This window comes from Varroa destructor, unplaced genomic scaffold (genome assembly GCF_002443255.2).
Source record: "Varroa destructor unplaced genomic scaffold, Vdes_3.0 BEIS01000006.1, whole genome shotgun sequence".
Lineage (NCBI taxonomy): Eukaryota > Metazoa > Arthropoda > Arachnida > Mesostigmata > Varroidae > Varroa > Varroa destructor.
This window is the reverse complement of record NW_019211459.1, coordinates 3387187-3404498: the sequence shown is the minus strand read 5'-3', so window position 1 is coordinate 3404498 and position 17312 is coordinate 3387187. Positions and strand designations below refer to the sequence as shown.

Here is a 17312-nt window from a genome sequence, read left to right as displayed (position 1 = left end):
ACACTCCTATATAATGCTATAAAAGTAGCCCTGTGGAAGAATAAGGGCTACGGAATAAACATGAAAAATCGCGGTGTTCGAACTGATGTTCGTAGACATAGGGAACAAGCTCGTATACCTTCCTCCCAGCAGCACATTTGTGTAAGATCCAGAAGTGTCTATCCCTACTACTATCAATGCGTCTCGTCCATAACTATTCACTTTGTAATCAACTACCGAGTCATAGGGTTGTAAGCCCGCTGGGACAAGTTCTGGGTTTTTCAACTAATGAAGATGAAGCACAGAAAGCTCAAATCAACAGAGCATCGGCAAATTCAACAAGGGCACACGCTACTCGGAATAACATACCATGAGCGTGATTATAAAAAAGTTCCGTCCTTCACTAACGACCGCATTCAGGTCTGAAGGGGGTAAAGGTAAGAGTTTTTTCAGGCAGTGCGCGTATGGCCAGTTATGCGGGATCGGGAACATATTATGGGAGGCTTTTGTGTGCTTTGTGGGGCGCTTGCGCATAGCCCTAACAGTCTACCTCTGTTAAACTAGTGCTTGAGATTCTTCCTTATTGCGCTAATTTTGGCCATGTTCGTGAAACTATCCTCATTTTAGAAAAACATTGTAGAGGCATTCGACAGCAGACGAACATCGCAGGCGTGACCCAGAGTCTAAAAAAGACATGAGCGAAAAAAAAGTTTATTATTTCATATGTAAATTTTTTTTGCCAGAATAGGCCATTTCGGGTCAGTTGAAATGATTCTGATTTGGGCGGATGTACGCCGTATCTTCGCGCTAGTGCGCATAGAAAGTATGCGTATGATCGATTGGAAATAGCCAGAACAGATCCAATTGCAACTCACTATCAATTTGTCTTCCTTTTTGGTTTTCCTCTATTTTTCATTGGCCCTCCCTCTGCTGAACGGCAGTCTGACATCTGAGAGTTCCCTAATTGTGCATAGGTACCGTCCTTGGTCTAATAGAAAGGCAAAACATCGAATATCAAGAATGTCTTACATGCCTATTTGGATCTACTAACCCTATCAAATCGAGTCAATCCAAGCTTATTGCACCGAAAGACTTTCTGCGTAAATTGAAGATAGGGAAATGATTGGAAAATGGGACAGATACGCTGAGAAAACAAACTTAACTTTCGAAATATCTGTGATAACAGGCGGATAATCGTTATGACTTTTTTACCTTTTACATGGCGATTAGATCCATCTGAGATCAAACCATGTATCATTCAATAATACAGTACCCAAAAAACGACCATTTACTAAGTAATCTCGGTGTTTTTAAACTGCGGCTGTAACTCGCGCCATTTAGAATAGCAAACACGAAAGAACACTAATACGTTTGCCTGATCCTTTTCATCAATTTTTGAATCTGCCATTTTTCATACTTACGTACGATTCTTATTTGAACATAAGAAGCGACAGTATCACGACAATACAATGAGCATGCATACCCGTACGAGCAAGGAGTTCGCTTGTAAGAAGATTACTTCTTTGAACCATCTTTGACAATCTTGCCCTTAAGAAATCGTAGTCTCAGAACGGCGGTGGGTCTTTCTCAGTATCGGCTTTTTATGCGGTAAGGCCAACACAAACGTATAAAAATGATCTTCTCACAAAAGGAGGATTTGCGACTGTAATAACTGCATCAACCGCCTGCATAGCATACCGGCTGAGGAGGCCCTACGTTACTACGAAAATTTCGTAATGAAAATATCGCACTCGTTGGCGTTTGACAACTGACCGGCCTATTGAATTAGGATCATTTAGACTTAAAATTATAATGTAATTATAATTATAATTTAGCCGCTCTCTTTGGGTAGCGCTGGCTGCCGTTTTCTCCACAATTTTTTAACAACTCTAGCACGACTATAGACTAGGGCCGCCTGACTTGCTACTAAGGTTCTTATAAGGACAATTTGCTTGTGATGGCCATTGGCAGGCTTGTGGACAGCGTTAATTAGCATGGATGCGTAAATGTGGGATTTGGCCGATTTCGGAATACAACAGGTGAACCCATGCTGAATATTGGCCGACGTTCAGGGTCTCTTCATCCATTTTTGGCCTTTGGAACATGTTTGACCTCTTTTTTCCTTGGCAGTCGACAGATTGATCGTAATTAACATGCTGAACGTACTCTTCCGCTGGAGTTTTCCTTGGGAAAATACGGGAGAAACTTAACAGTGAGCTAGCGTTTGTCCTTTGTCCCTTATTTGCAACATTTCTTCACGGTATAGCTAGTGTCACGTTAGACGAGTTTAACATCTCGTCTAAACGAAGATCTTCCCGTTTTTCTTTTTCTTCGTATTTCACCTTGATTATCCTATTCGAATGTATCTTGTGTTACATGCAAAAGGGTATGTCTGCCGGTACCTTGTCTTGCTATAGGAGGGGCAGGTGCCTAAGAAACAGTTAAATGAAATAAATATACTTTGATGCTTGTTCTGGATGCGTCTAGGTACCGACTATTCGTCCAACGCTAAATTTGATTTGTTACTGGCAGTATGTATCTATGACCGTACGTGGATAGACACTTATGTTTATTCAATAACCGTTGCTTGCTGTTCTAGGATTGTACATACAGCCTTCTTTTTCTTGGTTTCTCGTGATCCGTTTAACTGCTCATAATAACGTGGCAATCTAGCAGATAGAGGCTGATCATTGTGCTAATTTTTCATTTTTATTTAATCTAAACTCAGAACTGCTTTCGGTCTTCCAACTACACTGCTCGTGTTGACTAGGTTTTGTGCCGTAAAGGTGGGCGAACGGGGTAAAAGGCCGCAGGCTGGATAAGGCACTATTTCTGGGTATGGTGTAATGTATTATTTGCCTGGTGCCTTACGTATTATTCGGTGTTGCCTTTTTTGTTTGGCTGTTACAGGTTGTTCTTTGGCCGGTTAAACATACGCCTAAAGGTACGAACTTCCTCGCTTTTTCATCCTGTATATGCCTTTTGATGTTGTTACATTTTCGTCGTACGCGATAAGCTAAGCAGAACGGTACGGTTTTCAACCTCCTGCCGCATTGGGCCACACGGGATGGATTGGGGTACCTTTCGAATTCAAAGTGAGTGGAGACAAATGTATTAAATGTAGGCGTTACAATTCATTTGCAACCTATATAAACGACGAAATTTTCTGCTAATTCTAACTAGAAGGCTGTCGTAATCATTCTAATGCTACACGAATGATTTCAACACAAGAGAAACATCAGCTACGGCTGCTCTGTTGACCGGGAGAATTTCTGTATAACCCGGCTATGGGAAATATTTCTTCCAACTGTCGAATGAACATACGAGCTATCTTTTTTGGATTATTCGTGGATCGTTCAAACTCCCGTACCAGTCCGGTCCAATATAGGCTTGTACAACTAAAGAACACGTAACCAGCTTAACCCTGTGCCCTGTGTGTGTGTTTCCGTATCCCTCAACGGAGCTACTAGTAAAGTACCACTGAACACTGTGACGATAATAACGCGTATCGCGCCTCTTGTTCCCTAACCTTCCTGACCTTTTATTTATCATCTTTATGTTTTTTAAATTCGCTGCGCTTTTCGTTTATAGTTCCATGCCGCCTGATCCCGCAATCGGTCGTGATGATGACCTACTGGATAGCTATACCCTCCGGCTTTCTTTAAGCCTACGTCGTTACTCCACCTGACGGCCGCCTGAGACCAAGCAATGGCAGAGCTAACGTTGTTATTATTGCTACGAGCTTTGCTGCTTCTGCGAGAACTCGCCCTCTCAGCCATTTAGATAAATAAGGCCTGGAAAGCCTGACCTGTTCTCGCTGCTCATGAAAAAACAAACGGTACAAGCATGACTTTTCTGCACATCGTGCCTCTCATAGTGTTACTCAGGCACGTCTTTACACATAAATGGGTGTCGTTTTATAATCCATAAATACGTGTCAGCACCCTTTTCATTTTGTTCTAGTCCAACTTAGCACTGGTCCTTATGGTCCCTCTTTTGCCGTAGTTCTACACTCCTAGTTTGCAGTGTTTTGTGTGCTCTATATCTAGTTCTAACACTCGTTCGATCTTTCAGCCGGCAATATTTGCCAGCTTATACTTGCTGGCTCTTCTTTCCTCCCAGCTTGATCAGACTCCCATTCTGTGCCTTTTCTTAACTACTGTTGATACTGTTACTGCTGCTTGTAAAGGCTTTGCTTCACGGCTTTCTCCCAAACAGTTTCGACTGCCCTAGGGAATCGTTAATTATGTCTTTTCCCACAGCAGTAACAAACGCTTCCTCGCCGTGCAATAACATAATTTGTATAAATGTGTGCCGCTATTACAATCACTTTACGTTTAACAGAATTAGCTTTAGAAAAAGTAAAAGGCTATACCAACAATTCGACTGGCTAAAAGTAATTATTAATATGTACGGGCGGATCGCACGTGCATAATACACGATAATGCACGCATGAAATATCTTGAGCAATTTTTTGTGTGATTAAAATAGCAGTCCTTTGTAGGCTGCCCAAAGAAGTCTTCAAACTAAATCAGTAATGAGTTGTTCTTTATATATTATTTCGATTGCTTTTTCTACTGAATTCACACAAAAATAGATAGGTAAAGAAGTTCCTGTATTCTCCGCAGAGTAGAACGTACTGCCAAATGTTCAGTTTTTGTAATAGCCGCCTTATTAGATAAAGTTAAATTCCTACAAGCAACGTCCATTCATTTTCTTACGCCTCTGTGATGATCTTCCGCTATCCAAAACGTAAAATCGGTGCTGCCGCTAACAGGGGTATAAGCCAACTGCATTGATCAATGAAATCAGGTTGTCTGAATTGTATTATTGGAAAATTTTGTTGGTTTAATGGTCCAAATAGCGCCGTGGGCCGCATAACAAGTACGGCGGCTGGCTCAGATAACGACGATACGGTCCGAATCATATGGAAAAAATTATTTCCAGGTGATTTCGCATGCACATACATACATACAGATAAAATTCGTGCGACCTATTTCGTTCATTTTAGTGCCTTTCTCAACATTCAGGGTACGTTTGGCGCTGCCGGAAGACCCGCCCGAAATAAATAAATCAATGCGATGCTTTACGGGTTTGTTCTGATCGACAATATAAACTATCAAGTTAGCCCAATTCTGGTAGTAACGGCTATGCTGCTTTTGCAATACATTGTAAACTTACCTCGACGTGTACGTTTAAAAGACATGGCCTCTTTCTTTGGAATAGCGACGAGTTGTTATCAGGGCAGGAGAAGTGCACTGTTACAGGCAATTTGCTCTTTAACAGAGCCAGCCACGCCTATTGTTGGCCTCGACGACCCTTGTTACATTTCACTGCGTTCACATATTTGCACAAAATGGGCATTTATAAAACTATCGGGGTTCATAATCTTTTTGCCCGGGGTTAGACTATAGAAATCGGAATGGATATGCAGGAGAAGCTTCTAGAAATTTCTGCAAAGGTACAATAATCATAGGGAATCAAGGAAACGTTTATGGCTTTGAGTAATAACACAGGGTTCTCTTTGTTTGAGTGTATGCGTTTGTGAACCATCTATTGCTGCAGATTTGAAGCGTTACGTGATATTTGTGTCTTTATATATATTTTTTTTAATTATATTATATTGTACGCCGTTGGCATTGTATTGCTGGTTGCACTACTTATGCTACAAATTTGTCTCATAGCTTATAACGTAATACTGTTTGAAAACGACTTTTCAGATTTCTGGGCCTTGCTCCGCCCGATTTGCTGTAGACTAATTTAAGTGATGCGACTGATATGAGCTATAGCTAGCATTTTTTAGCCTGTCTTATCGTACAAAGCAATAGCTTATTATACAATACCGTCTGAAGACGGGTTTTTGCGCCGTTTTTCAACATTGTTCGGTTAGTTATGCCATAAATTTGGTAAGTACAGGATCTAATAACTTATAGCACGATATACTGCAAGCGCAGATCTTCATCACTACCAGTCTGACGTGTCCATTTTGTCAAGGACAAACTGATAATTTATTGATCTTGCACATCTACCCTGCGGTAACCTATCACGAGGATGCACGTTCGCAACTATCTTGTTGCTGAAGGACTTCTTGTACAAGATCGCCTAAACATCAGGCGATTTGTTACAAAAAATCATCCCTACAACGTACGGCTAGCTGAACATAGTACAGGCATAAAACCTAATATTGCATAGTACAATCTATTCTTTTTTTTTGTATTCACCGTTTCAATTACTAGGCGTTAGTTCAGACGGCTCCTGGGGCTACGTCCGGATTTAGCGCTAGCATCACCATGTGCCCCTAATTTTAGCAGACTATCCTCTTTAAGGCGTTTCTAACCATCGACCCACGTTTAGAAGGAGAAAACATGTTTATCTGTATCAGCGGCTGTCCCCGTTTTAGACAATTCTGTGTGTGAATCAGTCGTATCCGTTACGCTTCTCAATGGCCATTGTCATACGAACAACGAGGGGGGGGCCATTAAATACAATGCTTTCCTGTCTGGTTTCATAACGTAAGTCACTGGGTCAAGATGACCAATAAGATAGACAGCGTCACAGCGAGGCAGGGAACAATACCACAAACGTTTTTTGTTCCTTTGCTCTTTCTGTCCTGTAAAGGAAGGCCATGAATGCGCAAAGATGATACATGGCCGAGAAAATCGACACTAGCGAAGAAAACTCTCGAAAAAAGACTCAAGAAACAGATAATTAGTTAAACAAAATAAAGCAGTAATAGAATATCTCTATCAATTAGAACGAAAACTAGCACATACGTTCAATCCGGAATACATGAAATAAACCGTCATATGTGCATAAACATATTGATTATGTACGTTCGGACTCTATTCGACATAAATAAAATAAAAATTAATAAATAACGGTACCTCTCTGAAACTTCCAGTACATAATACTGATGAACCCGTTCGTTCTTTTTTAGCTACGAAATATATGATTGAGGCTTGATCAAAGGATACATAATTAAAACTTTTCAAGTGGTCTTTAATCATTGGTCTCATAAGCAGGCAGTGTGATTTGCGCAATTATCAATCGCGGCCCTTTGTATTTGCCCTTTACTAAAACCAATCTGAATAAGGGTGGCTTGTTCATTAAATAGAGTGTGGTATCGGTAAAATATTTTGTGTTTCACACGAACACAGTTGAAAAAATGTGCCTTTTGCTAGCCAAACATCGAGTGTAACAACCCAATACAACTAAGTAGAGTGACCCTATGGAAGATAGCGCAAGGGGATAGGCTCCACTGATTAAGACAGCCGAAAATATGTGCGCTAATAAAACAGTACGCCGCTTGTAAAAGTGCGCTATCTACCACCATCCGTAACCATTGTGTGAATGTGTGTAACAGCGTCTGTTACATATTTTTGGTGGGTTTTTCTACAAGTCTTCACCAACGTTCGAATTCGCCAACCGCGAGTGTTTTAAAGGTAGGAGGGTGAAAGATAGCAGTTCCCCAGATGTATTTTAATCGGGATATTGTTCACGTCAAGAACCAATGGTAACCCATTAAAAAATACGGCCACCCACAAATGCTACTCGTCCAACTCCATCCATTCGCCAGATATTTAGTCTTGGTGGAGCAGCAGGGACAAATTTAAAAACAACTGTGGCATGTGTGGCTATTCCTATGGTTAGAAACAGCTGTTCTTGTATGATTAATTTGTTTCACTGAATATTTACGCAGGTTACATTCGCGGACCCTTACTGGACATGCCTGCAAACCTATGGCAGACGAACATTTCAGGACCTATGTGCAAGTAGGACTGATGATCAGTCGGTGATGGTAACCGAAAAATATCGTTAGGCGTTGGCTGTAGAAATGGTGGCAAATTTACGTCGGTGTCTGTGAGTGTGTGTACGTCTGAACATGTTCATGTTGTCAAATATCGTTGCTTCTTAAATCACTTTAATATCGCTACTCTCTATCTTTTTTCTCTCTCTGCTCTTCTCGCTCTCGTTCTTCCTTCGTGGGATGAAATTACAACACTATGGCCATGTATAGAACGGGTAACTTCCGCTGCGTTGCATTGTACTCTGTGAACTCCTGTGCATTCTTCTGGAGAATTGCTACTTTAGCTCTTCGCGTGTATTGAAACCTCGTTGGCATCCTCCGACCAGTGCCGACCACAGTTCTCATGAAGTTTTCAATTCTTCGATTCTCGTCCTTGCGTTTGTCGGAAGCCCTTTAAGTTGTGACCGTCATTACAATCGCTGCTCCTAGATTCCAACGGATACGACTCGTTTACTGTTTTTGAACGACTTCTATTGCCATTGCAAAATAGGCGGACTCTAAAAGAGAAAAAAATAAGGCACTAGACCATTGGTTCTACTTGCACTGGACCATTGATGGTACTGTTTTTATTTGTGTTGTTCTGGAAGAAGAAGTTGTTGGAAAAAGAAGCACGAACTCGTCAATTGTATTAGTTCAAACGCAGTGACGTGTCAGCTCTCCTTCATGAAGTCACAATTACAACAATGATGCTGATAAATCCGCAAACATATGTAAAAACACAAACAGAGTTCGCAATTTAGTCGCTATTAGTGGACTGTCAACAACTAAGTTGTGTACTTCAGTAAGACAAGTACTCCTATTTTAAAATGCCTAGCCTCTACAGCTTTTATTTCTGTCTTTGTTCTGACGAGGCCCCTTCGGTTTTTTAATTGGCCGTTTTTTTTCTGCCTGTTTCCCGACAGCCGCCCCGACGTCTTGGGTGTGTTGATTGTCGTCTGGACTAGAAGGATCCAACAGACCATCACCGGCGGCTTGCATTGCCCTGTCTGCCTTGATGCACAAGGACGAAGATGATGACAATAACAACCACAACAACGGTGCACGTTGAAAACTTCAATGTACCTCCGTATTGCCACGCATCTTCCCACATTACTACTACCCATTCAGCCAATAGAACTTCGCCATTTTTCTGTTGTGTCATTCTGTTGCTGAATATCATTGGCGATTTACAGATAGATAGTCCTTTTATCAACCCAAACGTTTTTTAAAGTTTAGCGATTCTTCAAGAATTATCGAATGGAAATTAAATAGTGACGATTGATGACGATCACCGTTGACGGGATACAGTGTGCACCTACCATAGAGTCACACGTATATGCATGTTTTGATTTCGGAGTTGAATGGGCGCAATTCCAATTTTTTGTTAGAAATTAAACCTGAATCTGTGTGGAAATGTTCGCTGAGTTCATCAGACCAAAACGACGACTTCCGGAGTTCACTGATATCGATTGAATCAATAAGGTCTAAGCCGTTGAACTAATTCTTCGCTGTTTTATTTGCAAACGTCTGAAAGTACATTCCGCTACAGCCAGTAAATTAAGAAATGGTAGTGTTATTCTGCCGCAGGTATATTCTCGAATGTACCGCCTCCTAGCGAACGATGAAAGGTAGAGGCCTGGCGCAGGACAAAGGGAAAAAGCGGTAATTTAAATAAACTTTTTTTTCTAATCCCATCACCGAACGAAAAAGAAAACCCTTTGGAAAACGAAAAAAACTCGTTGTTTGTTCAAGCAACGTGTCCTCAAGCTCATCTTAGGTCAATGTTTTTCATATATAGCTCGTATCTATGAAGGTACTTGATGCCAACAGTAACATTGTCAAAGAGTACATCTACACCAAGTACTCGGGTGACTTACATGAAATATGCGAATTCCAGCAACATCTGACCTCTGAAAACGGTTGGCTGTCCTTGGTAACCGACGTTTCGTACCACACGGAACTATATTCGGATAATATAAAGAGAATAGGTTCTTTTTTATAGATCTGGATGTTAGAGATTTTACGAAGGATTTGATTCGGTTTTTTATGGGAAGACCTCGGGCCGAAATAACAAACACGAAAATTTATATGTCTGTCTCAAGAAAGAAATGCAGTGGCAAATCTCAACGCACTCGTTTACCTGGTATACATAGATACCGCGCATGCCATCACCGTTCGTTTTTCCTTCAGATGCAGCAGTGATTGCATTGGTGTTTAAACGAACTCCGGCTATAAGGGGCAAGAACTTCTCGGGTTTTTAGGGTAACAAAAAGCAATCAAACGAACAAACTTCCACGATCTTGCTTGGTGACGGTAACTGTGATAAGGGTAGCGCCATTTACCTTTCGCTCCACGGCTAACACTTTGTGACTCGCTCTGGCCTTCGGTAGGTGGTCCGATCGGACTTTCCTTTTGGTGCGAGCATGGTGCTAGAGTCCGGCTATAGAAACAGCTAGCGTTCTAACAGAAATAAGAAACATCTAGCAAAAGAGACGCTTTCTCTCCTTGTCGTTCAAGGTAACAAGCTACCATAAGCCTAACTCGGCCATAGGTACTCTCTTGACGGTGGCTTGGTTTGGAAGTAACTAACATAACAAAAAAAAAAAGTTTCAATGTGCCTTCATTGTGAATCTAGGTATTGCTTTTCTGAAATGCTTATAAGTGTGATGTACGCGGGATAATGTGTGTCTGAGATGAGGCTCTATGTTTGTCTACCTTTCCGTGTATGCATTTGTTTTTTTCTTTTATTTTCCCTTAATGTTGCTCCTTGTAAAAGGACGACGCCTTCAACGTCTAGCCTTTCATACTCGCTTCGTTGGGGCCGTTTGGTCCTAGATAAAAGCAGGCAACACTTTAGTGCTTTGCTGCGATCCTCATATATCTACCTACCTTCCTTCCTTGGCTCAGTTCCATAGATTAATTTCTTCATATGAGAACAGCGTTGCTTTTAGTAAGAAGGGTAGCATTGTTCATATAAGATATGGCTGGTTGGGTTGAAAAAATTGAAAAGATTAACGAGAGAAAGAGAAAACTGCAATAGGATCAGTTTTGAGAAAGAAGCTATCTCCGTTTCTGCCGGGCTAATGCCTCGCAGCCACGAGAACGATAAAGACATATAGTCGGCAGGTTAATGGCCAGTAGCAAGTGTGCAACAACATAAATTACATCAACTTTATACAGCAGGGGCTCACTGAAAACGTTTAGCTCGCATTGAAGAAAAATAAGAATGTAAATTTTCAATTTTTCTACATATATCGAACGGAATAGATAGGGACGGGATTGCGGGTTTAACCTCGGTCCCGTCTAACTGTTGGTCGATTTAATTAATCAGAGACAAAAGTAGCTCAGTTTCATATTAGAACGTCTCAATAGGCTCACTGTAGTTACTTTATTAACTTATTCTAAGATTAACTGATTCGATCTATTTTACACCGAAGCTGACACAAATACTAACTTCACTGCAGATTTAAACTTTTGTTGTCCTGAATCCGTTCAACCAGTTTCGTTGTCTCGTCGCAACGCTCCATTTAGAGTATTTTGCTGTGGTTCAATCAGTATACAGTCGCGTTTTGGTAGTCGCTTACTTTGCCATTGCACTGCTCTTGTTATCCTGCGGAGGTATTCTCAATGGAATACTCTAGGAACCCTCGGACTTCGTCGCAATTAGCTGATTGGCGCCCGTTGTCTTATTTTTGGATTATTTGCCTTCCCACTTATAGATATATATAACCAGCTGATTTTTTACCAAGTCCAAGGTAAGAGAAACACCAATATTTATCCGTCCCGCTCCACCTATCCCGTCATTTCGAAGTGCCGCGCCAACGACCACATCGATGCATTGCAGTAACTTTCTCTAATATTAACGGATCTCATGTTTTACACTCAGTTAAGGAAAGACTACCGCAAAGTTACAAACCTATTGCTCTACAGTGGTTCCGATTGAGATTTCAATAATAGCTTTGTTATCTGAGTTTAACTGGCCGTTCATATTGTTTCTGTTTCTATAATTCAATCAGTTACAATTAATCCATTATCACACCGCGGCGTCTAGCGAACAAAATAACCAAGTTCAACTGTAACATCGCCGATCCCAGACGAAGCAAATTTTACTTCATCTAAAGTCAGCACTCGATTGAATACGCAGTGCCAGCTTGAGGTTTTAGCTAAGCCTTCACTCTTTAGGACGTTCTCATCATTTATATGTCTTGTCCGTTAGTTTTTAACGATTTCCAGAAAAATCTCGTTCTAATAATTGTAACAACCGAAAAAAAAAAACAAATCAAACCTCATGTCATTTTCTAAACCTCTCAATTTAAATCGCTAAAAAAAAGATAAAATTCACCCTGTAAGGCAGAAGAAAGAAAGCCTAAAATGTACTAGAACAGAAAGAAGAAATCTTAACTTTCCAAAAAATGAAACTTAGCCAGAATATCAAATCAGCTTAAAGTTATTATATCGATTAATCAACTCTATATATACATATATATATATATATATATATATATATACAAACGAAATGGCGAAAATGGAGAACTAAAACTTTGCAGTTTATTTTTCTAGCCAGACAGACGCTTTTTTCACGTTTTTACGTTACGACACTTAGAACGTTAGACATATTCTACGGGGGACGCCTAAATGAGGAGCCAAGAGTAATCTGCATTGAATAAGGAACTATCTATGAGTTATTACAGCCAAAGGACCAAGCCATAAGTAGAAACTAGATCACTGCGTCAACCTTCGTATTCTGTGTTTATTATGTATATGGTCGTGTGCAGTCGAGTGTATCCCAAGGCTAAAGGGTCTAACGTTTTCAAATCCATCCTCGATTTCGTCCTTACCACAAATAGAAATTTCATTGGCGGTCGTGTGTGGAGGACGATACACACGAAGTCAAACAAATTTCACTATCACCGCTATATCCAGAAAGTGAGCAAATCTTGGTTGGGGCAATCGTATCGCTTTCAAACGAGGAACAAGCAACTATCATACCGTTTAGGTCGTTTTCAAAGCAGCAGTGGATTGATTATCTTTGTCGCAATTGTCAAATATTTAATTTACCGTATCTCAGTTAGGAGCTTCTGGAAAAGTTTTTCGTTTGGGAGTATATACAGTAGTTCAAAGACCGCTCGCTATCCGCGGAAATAGTTCTCGCTTCTTTTCCGCTCATGCGTTATATTTACGGGCGCAAACGGACAGATAAAGCTTTAAGCGAATAACGTAGCAAGCGAGAAGTGGTTCAAAGGAGGGCCATTTTTTCCGTCTGGCCTCGCCTATATTAGATGGACGCTTATCCCTGGTGCTTTACAAGAGAACTTTTTGTTTTCGCTGTTGGGGATTCGTTGCCGATTTTGGCCGTTCCTAATACTATTTTGCAGACAGTTGACTACTATGTATGTTAAAGCGAAAAATAATATAAACGGTATTGGTCAAAATAGGATAATTTCCCCATAAGTCCCATATCCCAGATATTTCCATAAAATCCCGAAGATTTAAATTTTATTCCTTACTCGCTCAACGTTTTACCTAATCCGAAATGGCTTTCGACAGAATTTGAGAAGTGACAGCGGCACAAAAAGTGCCAATCGAAGAATACGTGAGAAACCTAAATGACCATGGAACAGGGAGATGCTACGATAAATCTAAAAAGTATTAGAGAATTCTTTTTGCTGCGAGTATTGTTTCATGGGTGCCCAAAAGTGTCATCCAGAATAATAGGAAACGTTTTTATTTTCTTTGTCAATAAATTAATTCAACAAATGTATCAAATATGCCTATCAGGGTAAACCAGAGTTCGTTGTTGCCACGCTGTGGGCAGGCATTTACAAAACATCTCTAGCTACTTGTTACAGGCGTCGTCCTTTTAAACGTTTCACGTTGCACTTTGTTTAGTTCCTTCATCGATAAAACTCATACAAAACAAACGTTCACACATCTAATAAGTACACGAAGTTACAGTTTCTCTTTCTAATACACGTATCCGTACGTCCATATACGACTGCATGAAGCGTCTCTATTTCAAGGAAGAGTATCAGGCTGTCGCAAGCAAATCCAACTGACTTCGAAATTAAATAGTTTTCAAGTTACACACCTCAGGAAATCTGGTTGGAAGTCCGGTATTCCAGAAATTTACGAGTGAAAATCGGTTAAGCTTACCTCCAAAGAAAGGGGTTCATAAGGAAAAACACCTTTTAGTTTCTAAAATCAGTTCTTAATGGCCAACTTTTCATTCTTCGAGTGAAGAAAACCAAAAATATTATCCAAAAAGGTTTTAATAAAAAGAACGGTACGCAAATGGAGAAGAATGGTACAAAAAACGGAGATTAGCGTAGTAGCGACCCAGCGAGAAGGTAACCAGATATCGGGACCCCAGAAAGATAAAAAAGCGTTACCGCAACTGGGGAGAGCTGCACAAAAACTGGCATTTGACATCTTATTGCAAAATTCTGACCCAGACGCAGCAACATATGAATAAACAACGGATTCGAAATAATACCAGGCCAGTGTAAAATGCGCGCGGTGTATTCTAGGTGCAACTTGCGTAACTTTATCCAACTTAAAAAGTCCGCCCGGAGCATATGGCCGCTATAAAGGAGGCATGGCTTAATTTTTACCCCCAACCAAAGCGGGACCATATCGCGAGAGCATATCGTCGTACGAAGAGAAATCGAGTCCAGTAACGGTGTCGAGTAAGTTCGAATGTAAAACGATAATGATAGTGCTTGCCATAAACGCTAGAAGCATCTACCACTATGGGATACTCGTTAAAAATGAGACAGTGATGGCATCCTGCTATCTCGAGTTTCTCAAGAGACTCACAAACCGTGTGCACGATAGTAAAAAGCACGTAGTCGACCTATTTGATGAAACGCTAAACATCGTAGTTTTATCTTAATTACTCTTTAGATTGAGCAAAGGAATGTCTATCAATCCACTTATTTCTCTGATCCAAGTCCATGTGACTGCGGAGCATCCTATTCCCTAAGAAGGTAAGCATGCGTATCCCAGCATCGATCGGCTTCCAAGCAGCCAAAACACTCTGACAAATACATAAAATAAAGAAGAAGTAATACATATTAAAGATCATCATGCTACCTCAACTTACTCAAGAGTTATTCCATTCCAAAGTCAACCAGATATGCTTCTAACAGCCAAATAGAATACAGGCCGGCCGTAGCGAGACATGGTTCAGTTTTTAGTGTTCTCTAAACTATGACTTTTTTTCTTACGTTTTGTTGCTAGGATTGCCTCTAAAAAAAACGTATATTCCACGTATATTCCGACAATCTTTTTTTACATGTGCCAAAACTCCCATCCCTGATGGCTGGGCTCCGTCGATATAAGTACCACTTACCACAATTACAGGTTCAATTCAAAACCTAAATCACTGACTACTAATTTTTAGCAGACCTTTTTTCGTGAATTTCCAAATACCTTTTCAATAGTAGCCATTCATCAAGCGATATTGATAGAGGTAAACTTATTGAAATTTTGCTTAAACGCTTCACATGGAAAATACTTGAATGGAATGAAACCTTGGGTTACGTAGCATCCAAACATGCAAGAACTCTAAATGGCTAAAAAGTTCGAAGGTCGCAAAAAGGCGTAAAAACCTTTAGAAGAAAACTAATTATTAGAACTTGTCTCGAAAGCCCAACTGGCAATTGATATACTCTTGTCTAAAACGGCTGTTAATTTTTTAAATAAAAAAAACTTACATTTAAACATAAAGCAAAGTTAAGTTTCTGAGCCCCTCAGATCTAAATTAGATCAAGAATCTGTCGGTTTGCCCTATTGGTTGGACTGTCTTTCAAAAGTTGAATGAAAACGGCAACAATGTTGTAGGCCGTCGATTTTAAGCAAAAAATAGTTCTAAGCCTTGGTACAGGCTCGCCCACTGTAGAATAGTTATATCTATAATAGAAATATATAATATAAGAATAGCTATATATATATATATATACAGCTATATACAATAGCTAATAGCTTAAACTCTGGAAAAGACGCATTATTGCTTGCTATGCATGTTCCTTGATGATAGAAAGTACTGGCGCTTTTCGGATGCGAGAAGCATAAGGGATAAACGCATTCTCCTTATGACAAACGGCCCGCGAAAATCCTCTCTGTTTCAACGCATCGTGTCTGTGTTTCTAACACTAAAAAATAGGTTCGATCGAGAACTATGTCTTCGTACGTATACGGTGCTCGAACAGCCAACTAATTTTATACATATTGTGTTGCATGAAGGTACGCTGGAATCAATACTAAGACGACTAGATATTGCCACATAATACAGAATAGCCGAAAATACGAAATTTTCTACTAAATATTTACGTCCAATTTGGATTCTTTTTCTATTATGTCTATGAATGTTATTATAGATAACTATTATCTACGTAACATTATCTAACTATTTACTATGTCTTTGCTAAGGACCGAAATCCAAGTTTTGCCTGCTGCTTCTAATCATCTTCAATTCTATGCAATGACCATGCTCAAGCATATCTTATGACAGTGATACAAGCTTTTGGGGGTAGCAACGGTGTCAAAGCTGAACTTCATTAGAAGGACAGGCCGATATATCGATGCGTGCACTATTGTTACATTATCGACGTTTGTCCTTGTTCACATGAAGAGTCCAAATGAATATCTGCTCTTCTCAATTCGTTTCCAGTCTCGTTCTAGCATGTAAGCCAGCAAAATCTGCCATTGACGAAACCAATGTACGATTACACGTAAACGCCTCAAGCATGGCAGCAGTAATGATAGAGTTCTATGATTAGAGTGAATAAGCACGGATAGTGAAACGCTAGAGCTTACTGATCAAATATGCTTTCATGTTTTTTCGCTGAGGGGATCGTCGTGTGGGTGTGTGTGTGTGTGGGGGTGTGTGTGTGCGTATGTGGGGGGCACTGCATCGCGCCAAAGGAAAGGGAATCCGTCTGTGATCTTGTACTCAAGAGCAGTGTGCTTCAGAGATGTTTTGTTATCTTTCTTTGTGTGTGTATGTGAGATTGCTAGTTTGGTGGATACGCGTGTTTGAGGATGCGTACGATCGACCGGCAAGATTAGTTTCATGTTGGTGCATAGTTAGTCCGATTTACGGCCGTACCTTTCGCTGTTTATCCCACCCATTGAATTAGGAAAGGCCATGCATTTCCTGCTGTGTACACGTAGCTACTGTTGTCATACATACACATACACACATAGATTATTTTTCGCACGGTGATTCGTCACTGGGCTTATTAATTGCGGCTACTTACAGAAGGTCGGTTTTCCCATCGAAGTTGACGAAGGCACCGACGAAAACGGAGAGAATGGAGGCAAGGACGCAAAATAGTGCAATGGGGGCCAGTTTTGATACGAACGCGACCCCAATCCAGACGATGAACGTCATGATTATAAGAAGAACCGTTCCGTACGTTCGAAAATTGTTGTACATAACCTGAAAATAGAATGAGCGTACACTATTAGCATAAACTTTGTCTACATATAGCTTAAGATTATTAAGCTCGTTTCTAATGAAACATCATTAAAAACATAATAAATA

At 40.3% G+C, this 17312-nt stretch overlaps 1 protein-coding gene across 8 annotated transcripts in view; it reads right to left on the bottom strand.

Moving 5' to 3' along the window:
* Positions 1 to 17312, bottom strand: part of kcc (solute carrier family 12 member kcc) — a 275661-nt gene that overhangs the window by 44157 nt on the left and 214192 nt on the right. For all 8 annotated transcript variants that reach the window (XM_022812856.2, XM_022812851.2, XM_022812852.2 and 5 more), the window contains one exon: positions 17026 to 17207. In XM_022812856.2, the coding sequence (XP_022668591.1) occupies positions 17026 to 17207 (182 nt within the window). The remainder of the gene's footprint in view (positions 1 to 17025; positions 17208 to 17312) is intronic.